The 21,470-nt window shown below is 38.5% G+C and overlaps 1 protein-coding gene across 3 annotated transcripts in view; it reads left to right on the top strand.

The window, feature by feature from the left end:
• Positions 1-480: 480 nt before the first annotated feature.
• Positions 481-21,470, top strand: part of PSPC1 (paraspeckle component 1) — a 68,597-nt gene continuing 47,607 nt past the window's right edge. For 2 of the 3 annotated variants that reach the window (XR_003084645.2, XR_003084644.2), the window contains exons 1-6: positions 481-1,026; positions 5,621-5,922; positions 8,748-8,843; positions 9,603-9,799; positions 13,891-13,975; positions 18,463-18,571. Coding sequence is in view for 1 of the 3 variants with exons in the window: in XM_007427532.3 (XP_007427594.2) it covers positions 652-1,026; positions 5,621-5,922; positions 8,748-8,843; positions 9,603-9,799; positions 13,891-13,975; positions 18,463-18,571 (1,164 nt within the window). In the remaining 2 variants the exon portion in view is untranslated. The remainder of the gene's footprint in view (positions 1,027-5,620; positions 5,923-8,747; positions 8,844-9,602; positions 9,800-13,890; positions 13,976-18,462; positions 18,572-21,470) is intronic. The other variant, XM_007427532.3, reaches the window with a different exon arrangement.

Here is a 21,470-nt window from a genome sequence, read left to right as displayed (position 1 = left end):
TGCTATTTTTGATTCAACAGCTGTAAATGAATGACAGCTGAGCAAGTTCTTTAGTCTCCTGGAATTAAAAAAAAATGTCGTTGGAAGTAAACGTACAACTAAACTGAATAAAATATGAAAAACCTGCTGCTCTTACATGGCCAGGATCACAGATGCACCTTGTGCAATAGTAAAGATCTTGTATTTTCTGGGGTCCAATAATATATTTTGTTTGTTTCTGGTCTATTATGCTTGTATAAACCAAACTATTGTGTTTTGTGAACCATCGTTTGACTTAGTGTGTTTTGTAGACCCACCCAGTGGTGATCTATTCAACAATCCGCGGTTCAGATCGCCCCAACATCAGAGGCGGAGTCTTTTTGCCTCTCTATCGGAAGCGTAATGCGCAGGCGCACCCCATTCTAACTCGAACATGATACCCGGTAGCTTTCAAATCTCGTGCCCATGCGCACTAAGAAAGCGAAAGGCGGGGCGACGTTACCAGTCACCAGTGGGTAGTGATCTTGCCGCCATTTTGGACTTCATTTTTTTTTCCTCCCCTCCCCCTCCTTTGCTGGTACAGTAGTCGGAAGAACAGCGGCCGAGTGGAGAGCTCTGCGTGCGCTTTCTTTTCCTCCTCAGCCGCGATCATACGGTTAGAAAACTCAAGCTATGTCCGCCAACAGGAACCTCAAGCAAGTGAGGATTGAGAGCAGCTCTCCGGCGTCGGCTCCTCCGATGAGCATGGTGGGCGGCGGCCCCATGAAGGCGCTGAGGGGTTTGGAGCAGCCGCCCGAGAATGAAGCTCTGGCCGCCGCCATGGTGATGGTGAAGGAGGAGGAGGAGGAAAGCAGCGGAGGCTTCACCGTCGACATTAAGAGCTTCCTCAAGCCCGGCGAGAAGAGCTACACGCAAAGATGTCGCCTCTTCGTCGGGAACCTTCCCACCGACATTACCGAGGAGGACTTCAAACGCCTTTTCGAGCGCTACGGGGAGCCCAGCGAAGTCTTTATTAACCGCGACCGCGGCTTCGGCTTCATCCGCCTGGTGAGAAGCTGCGCCAGCATCCCTTGCGTCCTTGCGCTTTGTGTGGGGGCGCAAAATGGATCCCCCCTTAGAATGGCTGCCTGTCCCTCATGAAACATCCCTGCCCGCCCCCTCCTTCGGGGGGGATTCTGCCGCTAGCGGCGCGAGCGAGGAACCGCTTCCCCTCCTCGCTGCAAGCGCGCGCCCCCTCCCGCTCTAGACGCCAGGCGCGCGCCGGGCCTTCCCGGTTGCTTTGTCCTTTCTTCCCCCTGCTCATCTCTTTTGCGGAGCTTGACGCGCACGAGTGTTTACAACACGTGCGCCGTTATTAAAACGTTTAAAAGCTTTGCACAGTTTAAACGGAATTCCCTTTAAAGGCCCCTTCCCAACAGTAAAGTGAAGTTAAAAGATTAATGAAATATAGTACTGCAGCAACCATTCCTAAAAGGAAAAAGGGGTCTTCCGCGTTACAGCTGTTTGCTCCTTCCTTCCAAGTCTTGTCCACGTGTTGATCGCCGTTGTTGCCTAACAGTTGAGTTCTACTTGTCTCAACGTAGTATTGCGGAGAAGGGCATCTTTATATATTTTCTTACAAAATAAAAAACAAATTGCTTCTGCCTTCGCCATATTTCCAGGAATATCTCCAGGAGCTTCTTAAGATTTTCCCCTCCACCTTTGGGGAGGGAGGTGTCAGTCAAACCAGTAGCAGAAATACTGTGCAAAAAAAAAGTTGATATTCGAAGATCTATTTTTTTCCCCCTTTTGGGAAGAATTTACCATTTCCTGGGTATCACTCTTTCTATTTGTATATTGCTATCCTTGAGAAAGATGGCATAAAGCAGTGGCACAATGAATTTCATAGCACTTTCCAAACATCTTTAAGCTTCTAATGATAAATTTTAAAATATTTATGGGGGAGATAGCCTATGTTGAAAGCACATGTTTTTTACAATTGTTTCATTTATTTAAAGTAAAGCATAGCATAATCAGTATAGCTCGTTCTCAATGCTTGAAGACTTCTCTACTTAAACATTTCTTTTTGGGGATTAATACTCTTCTAAGAAGATATTCTTTTCTAATCAGGTGCTATTTCTTAAGACTTCCTGTTGAAGTTTGTTTATTTTGGAAATATTCCTTTAGCTTCTCCTTAACACAGCCTCTCAGAGTTGTGAAAATGTTTGACCATATCTTAAGTATCTTTATTAACTAAATATCTATAATCTCTAGATGTCTCTAGATCAAGACCTTGTCTTTGAAGGTACTGAAATAGCTGGGTCTGAATAGTGGAAGAGGCTGTCTCTGTTTAGCAGTAAAACCAAGAAACAGGCTGCATTCCAGGTTATGTAATGAATAAAGATTTTCTGATAATGCAGCTGGAGCAGTGGGGTACAGTTGATGCATACTGAAAGTTTTCCTATACCCATCTAAATTCAGAATGGGGCTGGCTTATTTAAATAGACTTTCAGGGCAATTGGGCTTTGGACAGGTTGATGTTTTTTTTTTAATTTTGCTAAAAAACTCAGTTATTACAGTTTTGTATACTTTGATTTGTAATCTTATGAGCTTCTATGCTAATTCAGATAGAGAGATTTCAAGGAGAATCTTGCTGATAACTTGATTAGTTAGTCTTGAAGGGCACGCTAATTCTTTTTCAGAGCAAATTGTTTTGTATTTTAATTTTGTGTTATCATAGCATACCTGTATGACTAGTACTGGTTTAATTTCAGTTGTCCAAGACATATTTCATAGCAAAACACATATTTCATAGGAAAACACAAATGCTGTGGCTTACAACTTTGGCCATCCTGTTGCAGAACACTGCATTCTGTTATTCTGACAGTCCTGTCAAATCATAGCTTGTTCTGAGCTATGATTTGGTATGATGTCTTAATTAAACCACTGAGGAAAGATATACATTCTCTACTTAGTAATATTTCTACTGAGGAGAAGGGATATGTGCTGATTCTAAGAATTATTTCCCTTCATGCCCTTTATTTAAATCTTGATAGAGAGCTGAAATAGAAACATGTTCATTTAAACATATTCATTCACACACACACACACACACACACACGTTAAAGGACATATTCATTTAAATAGAAACATGTTTTTATTTATATATATACACACACCTCATTAGGACACTAATGAGGTTTAGGTGATGACATTGCCCCCCCCCCGGGTTTGGCTTCGACTTTTGTGAGAAAGAAAAATAAATAGACAATATTTTACTTTGATTCGTTAAGTGCCATCAAGTAAGTGTTGACTCTTAGCAACTACAGAGATAGATTCTGTCCAAGATGATCAGTTCAGCTTGGTGTTGTAGTGTTCTTAGTAGTCCACTTATTTATTTTTTCAGCACTTAGGGAGTCATACATGGGTTCTTTATACATATTATGCTTACAAAAATCATGCATCTGTTCTATGAGCTCTGTGGCTCAATATGGACTTGAACCTGTTCTTCAGCCCCAGGAATCCCCTTGACCACTATGTGCTATATTGTTATAGTCAGGGGTTACTTGGTCCTGACTAGATTGATTTCCCTAACAACAATGGATAAATTTAAATCTAGGTGGTCGACACATGTGATAAAGTGTACCTAATTAGTCTGTCAAAGAATTAATTAGACAATGGTTTAGAGACATAGAGTTATAATACAAGGCATATAACAAAGATTCCCAGGCTGCTCAAGGAAATACAGAGGCTTGCACCTGCAAATTATTTGCGTTCTCTTATTTATTCTGATTCTGCTGTCTTGGAGGGTAGATTCCAAAATGTTCAGTATCGCAGGTGCAATGTTCATGTAAATAAATTACAGGTAGTCCTTGCTTAACAACTATTTGTTCAGTGACCATTCAAAATTATGACAGTGCTAAAAAAAAATAGACTTACAATCTGTGCCCGAAATTACAACTGTTGCAGCGTCCCCACAGTCACGTGATCAAAATCTGGGTGCTTGGCAGCCTGTCCGCACTTACAACTGCAGGGACGGTTCAGCTCCCTCCACCCGCTTATCTCCCCCCCATCGCTGCTCTTTTGGCTCTCTGCTGTCCTGTGCGCCATTGCTCCAGCTGACCTTCACTGCCATCTTCTTGCTTCTGCTGCTGATGGGGCATGCCTGGCCTAGCTGCTGGGCCCTATGGGTCTGGCTTCGCACTGCAAAGAAGGGGAATAGAGCCAAAATCAGCTTTTCCCCCCTTTTTTTCCCAGCGCAAAGCCAGCCCCGCCCCCTCTCAGGAGCTCCAAAGAGGCCTTTGTGCTGTGAAGAAGGGGAAAAGAGCCGAAAGCCTTTCCCCCCACTTCTTCACAGTGCTCCCTTTCTTCCCTACCAGCTTCCTCACTGACTTTCTGGGGAAGCCGGCAGGGAAGATTGAAAATGGCAATACTATGATTGCAGGGTGCTTGGCAATTGCAAGCCACTCCCACCTGCCAAGAGGACTCCCAGGCTGGCTGAAAAAGCTTTGTGCTGAAATCCAAGTCTCTCAACTCTGGGGCTGAAAATCCAAGTGGTTATGAGGCCTTTGTGCACCCGACCCCCACTGCACCTCCACACACCCTCCCCGACCCTCCCATACACCCCCTCGCTCCCTCTCCAACTCAGCAATGCCTGGATCTTGCAACTTCTTGCCGACTTTCCCACTGATTTGACTGTGGGAAGCTGGCAGGAAGTTGCCTCGCCTAATGACTGGGTCATTCACTTAACGGCAACTGGGACTGCCAGGATTATGGCTGCTAAGCAAAACCATCACATTCATTTAACAACCGCATTGATTAGTGACCTAAATTCCAGTCTCAATTGTGGTTGTTATGCGAGGACTACCTGTATGATTGTATTTGTAAAGTAAGTTTTTTGGAGTTGTGGTTTTTATTCTGATAAGACAGTAGCTACTTCAGCCATTATTAAAAATATTTCTTGGTTGCACTGACGAATTTTATGTATGCTATCTTGTAGCTACCAGAAATCCTTAAGTCATCTATTCCATGACAAAATGTTACTTAGTGGCAAGGATACATCATGGAAAGGTCACTATCATAGGACAGAATGACCATGTGTAATCACCGGTATTTATTGCTTATGTATGAAGACCTTTGGATATTTTAAAATGTTCTATGTTTTGTTTATTATAGTGGAACTATAAAATTTAAAGTTAATAAGCAGGGATCTAACTCTTGGGATTATATCCCAACCAAATTCAGCAGGTTTGAGGCTTGTCAATGAGGAAGAGAAGTATGCTGGTTTAAGCATAATTGCTTGTTTAAAATTCCCTAAATGAATATAATGAGACTTGTCCCTTATTTGCTCTGAAGCAGGAAAGTTTGGTTTTGTATTTCTTGTTCTGGCCTTTGTAGTCAAAGTGCTGCAAGAAATAGAGAATCCAGAGATTTTCTGTGCAACTGTTGGCAAGATTCCCACCTGCCACTGCAGGATCTAACCTGGAGAAATGATCATCTGACTTTGTCACTAGAGGTGGTAATAGAGGGAAATATTGAAACTCTTTCTGAATGATACTAAAATAAATAATTATATGTAAGTTAAATTAAATTGTTAACATAACTGTACATAATATGTACGTGCAGTATAATTGCATATGTATTTTGTAATTTTTCTGGAAAGGAGTCCAGGACCCTGGCTGAAATAGCAAAGGCGGAACTTGATGGAACAATTTTAAAGAGCAGGCCACTCCGAATTCGATTTGCTACCCATGGAGCTGCTTTAACAGTTAAGAATCTGTCACCAGTTGTTTCCAATGAGCTTTTGGAACAAGCTTTCTCTCAGTTTGGGCCTGTGGAAAGAGCGGTTGTTGTCGTAGATGATCGTGGTAGAGCTACAGGCAAAGGTTTTGTGGAATTTGCTGCGAAACCTCCAGCTCGTAAAGCTCTAGAAAGATGTGGTGATGGCGCATTCTTGCTTACAACGTAAGTTTACTTTTTTTCCCATATTGTGATTATTTATTGTGATTTTATGTGTTTAAAATATGTACCACTAGTATCCTCAAGGCAGATCCTCCACCTAGAAATCAACATAGACATAAAAGAGAGGAATCTTTTCTGGCATAGGAGCAAATTATCTAGGTTCAGAATATGGTAAGGGGATTCTGATACCCATGAGACAACCTCTATAGATACTGGCAAGGTTACAAGCTATAATGGTAGCATCCTGGTACTTAGTTCTGTGAGTCTTTTACCCCAGAACACTTCAGTGGTTCCTCTGAAAATTTCAAAACCGCATAATACTTAAGCCTGAGAGTCCTAGCAGGGTGACCCTTACAGCCAACCAGCAAGGGGAATATCACTCAGAAGGCCAATCAGGGATCAGATAACTACAGATGTCAATCTGATGGGAAGAGGTACAAATTGCAGAACTGCTTGGTTCATGGGTTGTGGTATCAGTATGAATTAATACTCCCTCTTAATTGACTACAGTTGAGGACGGCATGCTTGGCATTGAAAACATTAACACATCTGGTAAAGGGTTTAATTGATTATGTGTTATCAAGTTGGTGTCAACTCGTAGTGATCACAGATTTTCTCCGTGACATGTAAAGGATTGGCATGTTCTAATTCAGACAAACCATATTATGATGAAGCTGAACAGCAATAACCAGGTCAGTTTGGGGAATACATGAAGTGACTATTGAAAATTGCAATGGAGTGGCCGAGCTAATAAAGTCAATCACAGAAGAACTGGGTCATGCTCTGTGGCATCTGTTGATAAGTCCAGACATACTGAGCATCTGGGCTGTCAGATTCTGCAGGAGAGATAATCTTGGCATCCAGATGCTTAAACCATCAAGGTCTACCAAATGACTTGGCATGCTTTAGAGAGCTGGTGTAGGTGAAAAAGACAAATAGTGGCAGTGTAGTTCTCAACCTCTTAGGTTTCTTCACATGTATCTGGATAATGGTCTGAAAACCAGTACCATGCACAGAGAGGTCACTCTCTTGGAATCCTTACTATAGACAAACTGGAGTTCCATTGCAGAAAACTCTTATATTTTGGACTTCTGATGGAGGTACGGCAAGATAAGCACATCTCTGTGGAGACTGGAGATGACTGCAGCAAAGACTGAAGAAACAGTGACCAGACCAGTTCTTTGGAACCTCTCTGGACGAAGAGAGATTGCCCACATGTGCTCTGGATGGCTGATCCTCGCAAGGAGATCACAGGACAATGGTCTGCCGCTGGTTTGAATGCCGGGAGACGAAGGGATTAATTAAGTTGAAAACTGCAGCAGAGCCTTTTAAAGGACACTAAGTTCACTAACCTCACTTTTAATCACTTTTGGAAATTGCTTATCTAACCATCTTCAAGTTATTAGAGATCTTTGGAACAAATTTGAAAAGCTACCTGGTGAATCAATCTTCATTTCTGGAAAAAAAAAATTATAAGTTTAAGAACTTAAAGAATTTGAAATAAATAAGCAAAAAGCTAAATAAATAATACTTTGAACCAAGAAAGTTATAAACGAATTAAGGGTCCAGACAAAGGTAGTCCTCAACTTATGATTACTGTTATAACTACTGTTCGAATTACAATGGCACTGAATGAACGGATTTATGACCCGTGTCCATAGTTACGGCTATTGCCGTACAGTCATGTGATCTTATATTGGTGTTCTTCTCAGGGCACTAGTCTCCTGTCTCTCCCAATTGCAGAGTGTGCCTTCATGTGACCTGGTACTTAACCACCACTCCCTTTGAACCCAAGGCAAGTTCTTGTGTTCTTCTTCACTTGGAAGATGACCTAATGTTGGTGACCTCAAACAGAAATGCTGGGGAACTAGGAGCCCTCTCTGTGAGAAAAGGCATGGTGGTTCTTCGTCTTTACTCCTGCCTTATACTAAAGGGCATTTCCAAATTTCACAGGGGGCAGGAGATAGGACTAGCACAATTTTTGTCTAAATCCTATGGGGTATATTTGGTACAATTTGGATGTGCACAGACATTTAGGAATTTGCCCTAAATGTACTCTAGAGGAGCAGAAGGGTGATAGCTTATTTGTCTCCTGTAACTCAATCCTCCATAAGCAAGTGGGTCAGGGAACATATTGCTGTGGCATTTTTGTCTAGCGACAAACAACTCCTGGCTGACATCACAGCTCCTTTGCTAGAGGACTTCTAAAGCTACGGCAGTAGGGATTCCACATGTTGACATTCATAGGGCAGTGATCTGGGCACAGTCAGCTAAGCACATTAGTGAATTTGCCTCTGCAAAGGTATCCTTCTCAATAATAAGGGACTGTAGAAAGAGTGATTAGGAAATCAGAGCATCAAGCCATTTTCCCATATTCTGTGTGGTTGTTTTATTTTCCTTTCTTACTACATAGTAGCTGACTTTTGCTTGTATGTGTTTATCTGTGAAGCTTTTCTATGAGTAAAGTTAATACATTTCTCAGCTGAAGTCATTATACGGAACTGAAGAGCTATGGTTTCTTCCACTAGATTCAAAAGTCATAAGTTTCTTTCTGATTAAAAGAGGTGAAGTTAATCTTTTCATGTTGGGTCCATCTTTGGTTGACAAGAATGGAACCTCAAGTCAAAGTAAAAAAAAAGTATGTATTTTTTTAAAATCGTCATGTTGGCAGTAACTTAATCCAGTGTTTATCTCCCATATGCAGATCTTTGCTCACTTGCGTTGTTTGAAAAGTGGATTGGCAATGTCAAACTTGTATTGCGTTCAAGTTTTAATTTACATGTTCCTGAATAATTGGTTAACATTGTGCATGTGTTACTTGTTTTAAGAACACCTAGACCTGTTCTTGTTGAACCTATGGAGCAGTTTGATGATGAAGATGGATTGCCTGAGAAATTAATGCAAAAAACGCAACAGTATCATAAGTAAGTGCCCACTGCTGAAACCGAATATTGGAAATGAAAGAGCAAACCTAGTACCATGATAAAATCAGAGTTTAAAATTATTTAAAATGGGTTAGTTGTATATTATATAACAAACTGAGAAAGGCTTGTCATAACTAAAAAATTACATTTGTGTTATAAAAGTGATGAGAACTAGTAGTGAGAGTTTAGATCTGTTTTCTGTGTTGTAGTAAATTTTCTGAGATACCTTCCTATTTCATAGGGAAAGGAAAGATAGAAGCAGCATCAATACTTAGCAAGATGAAAAGCATTCTGCTGCTCAAAAATGAAGCATGTGGCAAAGTGAATCTACTGCCACCTACCCTACCCATGTTAGTATTTCATACCAGTGATATCAACTGAGCCCATTGGGGATCAATTCTTTGGGATAGCAGGTAGTTGGAACTGTTGCTCTTCCTTTATGTTTCCATGCTTTCTCATTTGAAGAGCTTCAGAAGAAAAAAACATGTAAGATGCTAGCAGAGTAAAGATTTGGCACGCTTCTCACCTTTCCCTTTAAGTTTTAAACGTCACCCCAGTTAGGTTTCTTTTCTTTGTACTTAAGCAGACACAATTTTTGTCTCCAGTTTTTTTGGCTCTAAATTAGACACAGACAATAAAATCAGTAACATCTTTATTTAGAATCCACAAGGAAGCCTTGAAAAAACTGATTGGAAATTTGTCAATAAATTTGTTACATTTATGAAATGAAAGCATTAATGTGAATGTATCTTCTTCTAGGGAAAGAGAACAGCCCCCGCGTTTTGCTCAGCCTGGAACATTTGAATTTGAATATGCTTCACGATGGAAAGCTCTTGATGAAATGGAAAAACAGCAGCGGGAACAAGTCGATAGAAATATTAGAGAAGCTAAAGAGAAGCTAGAGGCAGAAATGGAGGCAGCTCGACATGAACATCAGTTAATGTTGATGAGACAAGGTATTCTTCATAGATTATTGTTTTGATGGTGTGGGTTGAACAAATATTGGAAATAGTCTGTTTATTTGGGTTGATGCAGGAAATCTGTATTTCAGTTTTTCAAAAAATTTAATATGCATCAGTAGTGAGGGACCTGTAATTCATGGTCTGTATGTTTGAAGTATAAATATCTGGCCTTTGATGGTGACCTAAATCAGATAAGCTCTTTCTCCCAAAGACTCTGCAGAAGTGGAGAAGTGATTGCTGTTTTCCTGAAATAGTTACCATTTTTCTTGATGGAGGAAGAATGAGTTTTAGAAGTGAGCTTTCTCCAAAGACTACTTCATTGGGTTATTTGGCCCAGTAAGATAGAGACAGTCTGCCACTTGAACTGTATTAAGTTCAGTACTCTAATATACTGATCATAGATTTTTGTATGATGCAAGCAAAGTTGACTTCCTGAACAAATAGGGAAAAGCCATAATTCCCTGTTAGTTGACAATAATCAAACTGCTTAGTAGTTGATCATGCAACTACAAAGTTCAGTCATGCAACTTTTGACATTCTAATTGATATTAGGCATTCTAATTGTTATAATTCTTAAAGTCAGAGAATAACATTTGAAATGTATGATATATGAAGTAGTTGCTGTGCAGAAAATAAAATTGAGTTCTGTTAATGATCAAAATGTAAATTTTGTAAGAATGTAAGTAAAAGTATGTTTGGTGTAACTAACTGAAGTTGTATAAATACCCACCTGCCAAAAAAATGTTATACTTACTGTTGCAATGAAAAATTAAGGTGATTTCATGGCCAGGTGAAAAGTTCTAAATAGTTTAAAAATGTATTTAAGCAAGAGATCAGAAGTGTCTAGAAAAGTTGAGAGAATGTTTTTAAAATAGAAAAATTAACAGTAACTGCTGTACCTTTGTAAAGGGGCACAGTGATTTTTTTAAAAATTGTGGAGAAGCAGAAAAGACTATATTTCTAGGAAATTCAGAAAATCATGTTGCTTGTCTCTCCATCTGTGTGTGCAATTGCATGGAGGTTGTGAGGATGTGGGGTACACATGTGCATGTGTGTGATCACAGGGAGTCCATGGAAAGAGGGCATGGGGTGGGTGCATATGTGGAATTGCAGTGAGATTGTGGAAAGAGGGCGCAGGGTGTGTGTGATTGCAGGGAGGCCATGGAAAGAGGGCAAGGGCTGCATGCATGTGAAGGGGGAAGGAGGGTGCCATGTACACGAGCAAAGAAAGGCTGGGGGAGGGAGACGTTTCCTTCCTTGCTGGCTTCCCATTGACTTTGCTTGGAGGACCCTGGCAGGGAAGGTCGCCAAATGGCGATCATGTGACCGGGGGATGCTACAACTGGTCATAAATGCAAGCCGGTTGCCAGGCACCTGAATTTTGTTCACGGAGGTGTTGCATGGCTGGAACTTCAATGACCAATCATAGGTCCCTTTGTTTAGCACCATCGTGACTTCAAATGTTCATTGAATGAATGGCCATAACTGGAAAACTACCTGTGTTAGCTAGAGAGTTGCAAAAGTCCATTATAGGTAGACCTCACTTAACTGCCCTGTTTAGTGACTGTTTGAAGTTATGGCATTGAAAAGAACTTTATCACTGTTGCAGCATCCCCATGGTCACATGATCAAAATTTGGGCCTTTTGCAATTGGCAGGCGAGGCTGTGAAAGAGGGTCCCATGGTCGTCACAGTTTACAACCAGCTTCCGACAAGCAGAGTCAATGGAGAAGCTGGCAGTAAAATTGCAAGTTGCGGTCACATGATGTCTCGCTTAATGACCCAATAGGAAGTGATGTGAGTCTGTCACAGTCACATGATGTTTCGCTTGGCAACCATATTGGTTAGTGACACAATTGCCAGTCCCAATTGTGGTTGCCAAGCAAGGACTACCTGTATTAGCATCTGACATCTCTTACATAAAAAGCAGTGGTGGGCTGCATGGATGTCCTTAGGCTTCTCTTCCCTTGCAACTGCACTATCAAAATTCAGCATCAAAATCACCAATATTTAGGCAGAATAATGTTTAAAATTGGAGAAGAGACTGGACTTATAATTTGCCTTCCAGTGCTTAGCTAGATCTTGGGAAGTCATGAACTTTAAGAATGATCATTAAAATAAAAAATAATCCTGTAGCATAACAATATATCAATCATCATTAGAACATTTATGCTGGCTTGTAGCACAATAAATGCTAACTTTCAAAAGCATAAAAGTAGTAACTTTTTAAAAATAAAATCATTTTTCTGTTTTTTTCTAAATGAATACTTCCAATTGGCACAGTGATACATTTCAACATAACTGCGTGGAGAATCCTGAAATAGTAATATCATGTAGCTAAATATGATGAATTTAAAACTGGATATATGTGTATGCTATAACAACCAGAAAATACTAAACACAATAATATTGCAACTGGCAATAAAACAATACATAATATTAAAGTGAACTGGTAATTAAGAAATAAATAAGGATTCATACGATATTGATACAGATCTAGCTCAGTCCTTTAACATTAGATCATATAGAAATGGATAGCTCCATTTTTGTATAATATTTATTTATAAATCAAATTTGTATAGCTGCCCAAAGTGTCTGGTGAGATGGGCAGTTATATAAATTGGTTTAACAAACAAATAAATTTGTGTAGCTGCCCATTTCACAGAAAAGTGACTCTGGGCAGCTTACAAAAATCCAATAAAAACAACACATACATAAACAGTATAAAAATATAAAAATCAGTGTTAAAAGATAAATATGATAAAAAAACAAATATACAAATCCTAGGCAAGAGAGAATAAGGATAGCTAACTCAGCAATGGAGCCATCTAAGCATATCTCTGATTCTCTGGGCTTGTGATATAATCAGGTATCCAGAAGGTCAAAAGGGATGGAGCTAATCTAATATCCGGGGGGGGGAGTGTTCCACAAGGCGGACACCACAGCAGAGAAGGCCCGATGCCTGGGACCCACCAAATGTATGTTCCTAGCTGATGGTACCTTTAGCATGCCTTCTCTGCTAGATCTCATGGGGTGGGCTGATATAATTGGGGAGATGCGGTCCCTCAGATAACCCCAACCCCATGCCATGAAGGCATGGGACCATGAAATATAAAAACATTTCAAAAATTGATAGGAACATATCTCTTAAATCTACTCTTTAGTATCAGGAATGTAAATTTATTTCCATTTACATAGAATAGTTCTCTGATTTAAAATAATATATATATACCTTTTCCTTAAAAAATTGTCCTTTTTGTTAAACTTCAATTGTAACATGCTTTGCAGTGTTTCAACCAAGTCAATTTAATGCTTAACATTTGGTCATTTAGTTAACTATTTGGAATAGTGGTTAAAGGCACAGGACCAGAAGTGAGGAGACTAAATATTAATCCTGCTATAGACATGGAAGCTGGCTGGTTGACTTTGGGCCAGCCATTTGTAGCCCAAGGAAGAAGGCAGTGGCATTTCTGAAAGTGTTACAAAGAAAACTTCAGGCACCAGGAATCAAGATTGACTCAAAGGCACAGAAACAAATTGCAGTACTTTGCATTGTTTCAAATGGGACTATATCAGTTCAGTGCTTAAAAATGGCTTAGGTTTCTCCATCTGCTGTACTGTTTTTCAACAGAACTGCATGCTTCCATGAGCTCATCTAGCTATAAAAGAAGATTTTTGTCCTATCATTTTATATCAGCAATTTATTGTCCTAGAGATGATAATTTTCAGTCTTTAACATATCTGTCTTTTCAGCTTTTTGTTTTCAAGCTGAAAAAATTCAGATACATTGTGGTTCTCTTAAAGGCAGAGTTTGGTTTAGCCTTCAGTAGTTTCTGCACCTTGGTGTAGCATTCCAGGGCCTAGAAAATATGTCCAAAAACTGAGAAAAAGGCTTCAGTTTAAGGTTTATAAGTGTTCTACGATTAAAAATCCATTGTTCCCAGTTCTTCCAGTGGTTCTTACTGATACCTGTTTTGAAAAGGTTATTTATGCCTGTTTTCTGATGCTTACACTTATTTTGGCAAGCATATATATACAACTATACATAAAACGATAATTGCTAGTAGCTGTTTTAACTTTTTCCAGATCTTATGAGGCGTCAGGAAGAATTGAGACGTTTAGAAGAACTTCGAAACCAGGAGCTACAGAAAAGGAAGCAGATACAATTAAGGTATTCCATAAATTTTGAAATACTGGATTTTAGTGTTCAACATGTAGCTTTTTAAACTTCACAGTTTGATACTGCCTCTAAATTACACATACAAGAACTTCAGGGGATAATACTTCAGTTTTCAGTTTCCTAAATTGTATGAGAAATATGGATACGAGGAAGATGTATTGACAGCTGGCCATTGATGGAGCATTTTGTACATAATACAGTGCTAATGAAACCTTTTTTTATCGAACCTCCGGTGAAGAAATGGTGGACTGAAGTTGGCTCCGTGAAAATCACAAGTGCTCCACATGGTTGCTCCTCATGAGGAGACCACAAGACAGTAGTCTCCAATGAATTTAGAGCTTTGGGAGATGAGAAAATAGCTATCTTGCTCAAACCACAGTCAGCGCCTTTGAAAGGACACGGGGTTTGCATACTTCCTTTTCTAATCACTTTCGGAAGTTGTTAACTGCTTTTCAGCTATTAGGAACCTTTGGATTGACAAGTTTTACAGCACCAGGTGAGTTTCCTTTAATCCTTACTGAAAGCAATTTTAACTACAAGTTTAAGGACTTAAAAAGATATTTTTGGGGGGGCAGTAAACGGTAAATGGGTGATTAAAACTTTGATTTTAAAAAGTCACAAATGGACTATGGGTCCAGATAAATTTGAAATAAGATTTTGGAATTAATTATAAAGAATCCTTCCCACCTGAGAATGCTTTTGTTGTGAATTCTTTTAAAAAAATAAGGTAAGACTTTAAAAATTAGACACTAGAGGGAGCTAGAAGAAACTAAAGATTACAATTAAAGGAGAAGAACACTCAAACTCAACTTTTAATATTCGACATATTGAAGGATATTTTTGAACAATGGACGCAGAAGTTAATTTTAAGAGTGTCTGCCTCTATAGATAGACCGTGTTTAGAATATGCTATGGAAGGGGAACAAGTTTTACTTGACAAGATTGAGACTGATTTGAAAGTGGATTTAAAAATGACAGGCTAGAAGAATGACATGGAAAAAGCTGTAAAATTGGACATACAAAAGAAACCAGTTGATGCCTTAATATTGAAAAGGCATATACAAATAAAAACCAAGAGAGTGACATGGATAATTTTCCTATGTTGGATTTACAAAAGAGGCTTGTCAAAGCTTTGAAGAACTTTGTGAGAAGGGACAAAGAAAAAAATGAAAAGAAATCAAGTTCTAGGATGTTTTTTGAAGGGACTAAAGATCAAGATTGTTAGAAGTAAAAGGAAGTAATATAAAGTTGGTTTATTTGAGCAAAGTTAAACTAGATACGTTGTTATCTCTGGTAACCCTTAATGGACTTTTGCTGACATTAGGACTGAAATGACAAAGCTTTAAGGATTTACTTATAGATAAGAGACGGGATATGGGAAGAAGAGATCATTTGTTGTATTTTAAGAGAAGTTGATAAGTTACTGAAATTGTTTATATGTGTTGTGATGAAGGGGAAAGTCATTTCTTTATATATTTCTTTTCTTTTTCTTCACTGTATTCTTATTTTTTCTTTTCTATATTTATTTCTATTTTTTTCTTTTCTCTACCTTCTATTTTTTCTATTTTACTTTTTTTAGTTTGTATTAGTTTTTATTATAATTGTAATTTTTAATAAAATTACTATATAAAAAAAGAAACCTTTTAATCCTTATTTTAGTATAGAGCAGCCTTTTTCAACCTTTTGATCCTGGAGGAACCCATGAAATATTTTTCAGGCCTCAGGGAACCCCTGCACATTCAGGCTCAAATATAGGCCAGAAGTTACAAATTTATTGTATTTGTTTCATGTACAGGCCTGTATGTGTGTATTAACAGTGTTCCTAAACTAAAAATAAAAAATGAAACTTACCTCTTTAATGTGAAACCTGTGCTTGTTTTTTGCTGCACAAATACTCAATTCTGGGCCAAACATGAGATAAGCACACATGGATTTCATCTTCAACTGAAATAAGACAATTTCTGTCTTTGCTTTTGATGCTTGTTAAATAAGAAAAAGCTCACACACGTAAGAAGTTGAAAACTGCAGCAAAATCTTCAGTGCCTTCCTATGAATGGCAGGATACTCTTCTTTCACAGATATCCAGAACTTGTCCATGGATAGATCAGTGGATCTCATCTCAATCAAACTGCAGCTCACAAAGTTCTTCCTCTTCCTTCAAAATGAAGTTCTTAGGCTGAGCAGAAGATGCAGAGAAAGGATCCCTCACCCAGTCATACATTTATGTTGAAAGGGAGGGAAAGTACTGATAAATTTTGTTTTGCAGTATTTCCAGGTGGTTTCCAATTAGATTTGAGACTTTTTGATATCTTTCCTTTTGCAACATGATTTTTCCAAACATTCAGTTTTCTTTTAAATCCAAGAATCCTGTCATTTGAAGTCAAAACATTTTCTCCAGTGCCTTGCAGAGACTTGTTCAGCTGGTTCCTATGATGAAAGATGTCCACTAAGTATGCTAGTTTCTGCAGAAATTCTCTATCTTCAAAGCACTCAGCAAAATGGAATTCTGTTTTCCTGAAAATACTGTTGTAATTCTGCTTTCAGCTGAAACACCCTGTTGAGAACCCTTCCTCTGCTGAGCCATAATGTTTCTGTGTGTAACGGACCCATATGCACTTTGTCCAGGTTTTTACAGTTTTTTAAACATTCTTGAATGAACTGGTCTTTGTTTAATAAAGTTAACCATTTCTGTAGCATCATCCAGAACTTTTTTTCATTTCATTTCCAAGAGTTTTTGACGCCAAAATCTCTCTCTGAAACATCAGAATTTTATTTTCTTACGAGAGAAATGAAACCTCTCATGAAGCCAACCATTGATGGAGCACCATCAGTACAGATGCCAACACAGTTCCTCCAAGACAGACTTTTTATTTCCAGATATAAAGACAAAATATTAAATACATTTTTGCCTTTGCATGTTTCATGTAGTTCTTTGCAGCAGAAAAAGTTTTCTTGAATTTCACCATCATTTACAAATCTTACAAATGCTATAACATGACATTTATTGGTGAAATCTGTTGACTCATCAACTTGGATAGAAAAGCTGCCGTTCTTCAGTTTATCACACAAAACCTCTTCAGCATCATATGGCATGTCATTAGTATGCTGACTTATTGTACTATAACAGTGGAACCTTTTCAATTTCTTGTACTGCATCTGGTCCTAGCATTTTTTCCACTATTATTTTACACGCTGGCATGATTACTTTCTCACCCAAAGCATGATTTTTTCCTTTGCTGTTTAATAAGTTCTGTTGCTAAATAACTTGCTTCTTAGGCTTTTTTACTGACTGTCATTTTATTAACAAAAGCTTTACTCTGTTCTGTGATTCAATTAGCCATTTAAAATAATCAGAACTTTTACTTATCATATGGCTGTGATTTGTAGTTAAGTGTCTTTTTAATTTTTCTGGAGCCATTGCTGCATATATAAATTGTTTGCCACAGATGAGGCACAACGGAATAGGATAACTTGGATCACCAGTCCATGTAAAACTTGCTAAATAGCTTTCATTGTAAAGATGGACTTGCTTTAGAGTCCATGGATATACCAGTGCAGTGAAATGCCCGAGAAGATATAAATTCTTAATTATCATTATCATCATTAAACTTATCAGTATTGTCTGTTCTAGAATTCTCCTCTTTTCTCTCACACCCCCTCTTAAAAAATTGCCACAATGGACCCTGAGATAGGACTGAATAAACACGCACAAAATGTATTTAAAATAATGGGATAAAATAACTACAGGAAAACCGCATGGAAAAGATGCACGAGAGAGAGACTGACATCACAGACCAAGTTGGATGAGTTCATTTCTTGAAAAATGCACTTCTCCTTCCCCTTCATTCAATATATTCCTCCCTTCCTGCAATATAGTGTTCACCTGTTATCAGCAGTCTTCCCTATCTCACATCAAAAATTAAGAGTAGATTCAACCAAATAAACATAGTCCTACAGCGTACTACCAGAGAGCTGAGAAAGAGTTATAACTAGATTTTTTTTTTTTTTGGTCTTTGCTCATCGCTGTGAGAGCATATTGCCTGAATTTGAAATAATTTTTTAAATCAGGATCTCCCAAGGGACCCCTAGTGACTTCTCGTGGAGGTCCTACGATTCCATGGAACCCTGGTTTGGAGTCACAAATCTGTGAGATGGGCTATTTATCATATAATGATAGATAAATAGTGACAAGTCTAGTTGCAGTATTTTAGGATCTTCAGATTAAGTTTTTTATTGCACTGAATTGTGATATGCACCAAGGAAGTTGAATCACTGTACATAGGTTCTTTAAGGTATTTACTAAAGATTAGCTAAGATAACACTGATGTAGGACATGTCAGACTACAGTGAAAGAAGCAGAGAATTGAAAAAGAACATCTAAGGCTGAACATTGTGTGTGGTATTGTGAGAGAAAGTGTTTTTGCATGAAAATGTGTAGCAAGAAATTTAGGAAGTTGTATTTTATATGTAACTTCTAGGCATGAAGAAGAACATAGGAGACGTGAAGAAGAGATGCTGCGCCAGAGAGAACAGGAGGAATTGAGAAGACAGCAAGAAGGAGGTTTCAAGCCAAATTTCATGGATAGTGTAAGTAGAATTTTTTATACTGATGGATGTGATATTAATTCAGCTTAAAAAAAAACTTTCTATCTGTTTTCTTTCTATTATAATTTTACAAGATCTCTGTAATCATTATAGCTCATCTTTCTCATAACTTTCCAAAAGAGAAACAGTGTCCATATTTTTAAGGTAGATTGAAACCTTGATTCAGTGGACTAATTTGGGGAGGGGAGTTCTCTTATTCCTGATTGTTAAATTAGAGAATATGTTGTTGTGGCAGTTTGCATCATTTGCACTATCATTTGACATTATTGTTTCTGTTTATTGTCATTTATATGATGAAATTACAAAAATGATGTTACACAAATGATATAAATGGATGCAGATAGTGTCATTTGCATAATATTGTGTAAATGACCTAAATCACTGCAGAAATTTGGTTCCTGTGCAAAGTCTATCGTATTGGTGTTTGATAAATTCAAATTTTAGTGTAGTTACGATTAAAGACATTTCCCAGCACAAACACACCTGGGTTTTCCTACTCGTGTGAAACAATTTGGTGTTTGGTATTTAATCTGAAGATAAGAATGCTGGTCTTACAGTGAAGCTCCTTTTCTATGATAAAGGCAGGGTTGTTCCTTTTGCAATGGTAGATGGTAGGTTGTTCCTCCCTTTGATCTGCTTGATACATCAATATTCTAAATTTCACCAGGGAGACAGCAGCTGCCATCCAGTTTTGACTGATAAGCAGTTGTAATGAAAAAATTAATAGAAAAGCAACGAAAGCCAAACTTAGCTTTCCCCAGTTTCCTCTATTATTTAGGGAAGGTTGAATGCCCTTTCTCCACCACAGAAAAAGAACCTTCATGAAAATCCAGTATTCCATTTTCCAGTGGTAAAGAAGGATGTTCTGTGGTGGCACATAGCAGAGCAGTTGTTCAGAGTAGGAAAAAGAAATCTATAATTGACAAGGAAGGAACCACCTGTTCAAGAATCTGCCTGCCAAAAGAAGGCTGAGCTATAAGACATAGTTTTCAAATGTATAACAAAGAAAACATGCCAAGTGGCTGATTTATCTATATTCTCCAGAGAAGTAGAATTGGAGAACGTTGCAAAAATGGAGTCACTCCTTGTAGAATGTATTATGATGCCTGCTGGAATCACAATTAGAATGGACTAATAAGTCAGAGAGATGCAGACCCTGATCCATATGAAAATGGAAGTTGATGAAGCTTTATGATCAAAGCTTTCTGAAGAGTTACAACAAAAAGTCCATTAATCTGAAATCCTGAGTTCTGGACAAGAAAACCTTGATTGATCTGTTTATATCTAATTTGTGCCATTCTTTCTTAAAAGTAATTTTTGAGAGTAAGGACATAGCTATTAATTCCTGTGGGATGAAGAGTTCACTTTTGGGATGGAAGTATGATCTTTATGAGAATGATGGAGTCCTTCACAATGATATAGTTTTTTTCTGAAAGAGTACCCTAATTTCTGTCAGCCTTCTGTCTGAAGTAACAACCACCAGGAAGGTAGTGATAAATGTTTAATGGAAACCAGATATGAAGGCGGTAATAAAGTTTCAGAACCAGGTGTAGATCCTATAAAGGTAATCTTTGTATTGTGGGTGTTTTAGCAGAGAAGTCCCTTACAGAAACTTTTAGGTATATGGATGGGAGGTGGTGTGCCCCACCAAATTCCAGAATAGTGGAAATAGCAGAAACTTGTCTTTTAAGAGTACTAGGGTAGAGGCTGTGAGAAGCCTGGAGAAACATTGAGGAACAGAAATTTGATAAAGGAAAACCTTTTCCTCTTACACCAGCAACACAAAGTTTCCAAATCAGCTCATAACCATACATTGTGAATCCCTCATGAGATGAAATAATAGTTTTACTAGAGCTCTGATTATAGTTAGCTATACGACTTTGCTCAACTTCCAGGATTTACATTGAAAATAGCTGAGATCTATAAATACTAGATCCAGTAGCTGTGCAAATGGTTATGATTTTTTTGGTGTGTTAGGGGAAGCCTATTAGTACTATAGTGTCCTGGCCATCTAGGTAATGAGCACATCAATTGTTTATGCTCTGAGGGGAATATTGACAGAAAACAATGTTAGAGATTTAAATTTTGGATCTTACGCAGTAATGAAATGCTCAAGGGAATGCAGCACACAGAGTCTCTCTTTAACCTACAAAAGCTTTATTAATTACAGTTGCTTAAATATTACAGAGACACACTCACTATGGTATGAAACTGCACAGGTAATGATTGGGGTTTGGAGACGATGGGAGTGCTCCAAAAATAATAAATACATGCATGAATTGGTAGTCTTCTGACAGATCTGTACAACTTGTCCCTTTATCTTTTGCCAGCCACATTCTGCCAGCATTCCCTCATGCATCACCTCAGCTGTCCTTTCACTGATCTCATACGTCGCTGGTCACATGTGACCTACTTTCTAGCAGTTAACTGTTAACTTTATCTTTGGTGGCTGTCCTCTGGTCCTTGTCTGGCTTCAGAGTTGACTTCAGCTTGTATGCATTCTTCTCTAGTGTCAGATTTTGGTCATTCTCCTCTATCTGACTCTCCAAGCTTTCTAGTTCTTGTAACATTTCTTCCCTTGGTACCCTTTGGCTTTCTGACAAAAGGTATATCACATTCTTTCACGCTAATAATGTTCACATTGGTAATATTGATTTGCAGCAATTCCATTAACAGTTATTGAGCTGTTACTGCAATGCACTCCATGTGGGGTTGCCCTTGAAGAGCATCTGGAAGCTTCATTTGGTGCAGAATGTGGCTGTGCGGACAGTTATGTGTGCCTCTAGGATGGCACACATTACACTGCTGTTCTGCGAGCTGCATTGGTTTCCACTTTGCTTCTGGGTGCAATTCAAGGTGCTGGTTTTGACCTACATAGCAT

Source organism: Python bivittatus, unplaced genomic scaffold, assembly GCF_059951505.1.
Source record: "Python bivittatus isolate LINGU-HERP-01145 unplaced genomic scaffold, Pbiv_v1 ctg000340_np1212, whole genome shotgun sequence".
In the NCBI taxonomy this organism is placed as follows: domain Eukaryota; kingdom Metazoa; phylum Chordata; class Lepidosauria; order Squamata; family Pythonidae; genus Python; species Python bivittatus.
This window is presented reverse-complemented; position numbering and strand designations above follow the sequence as displayed.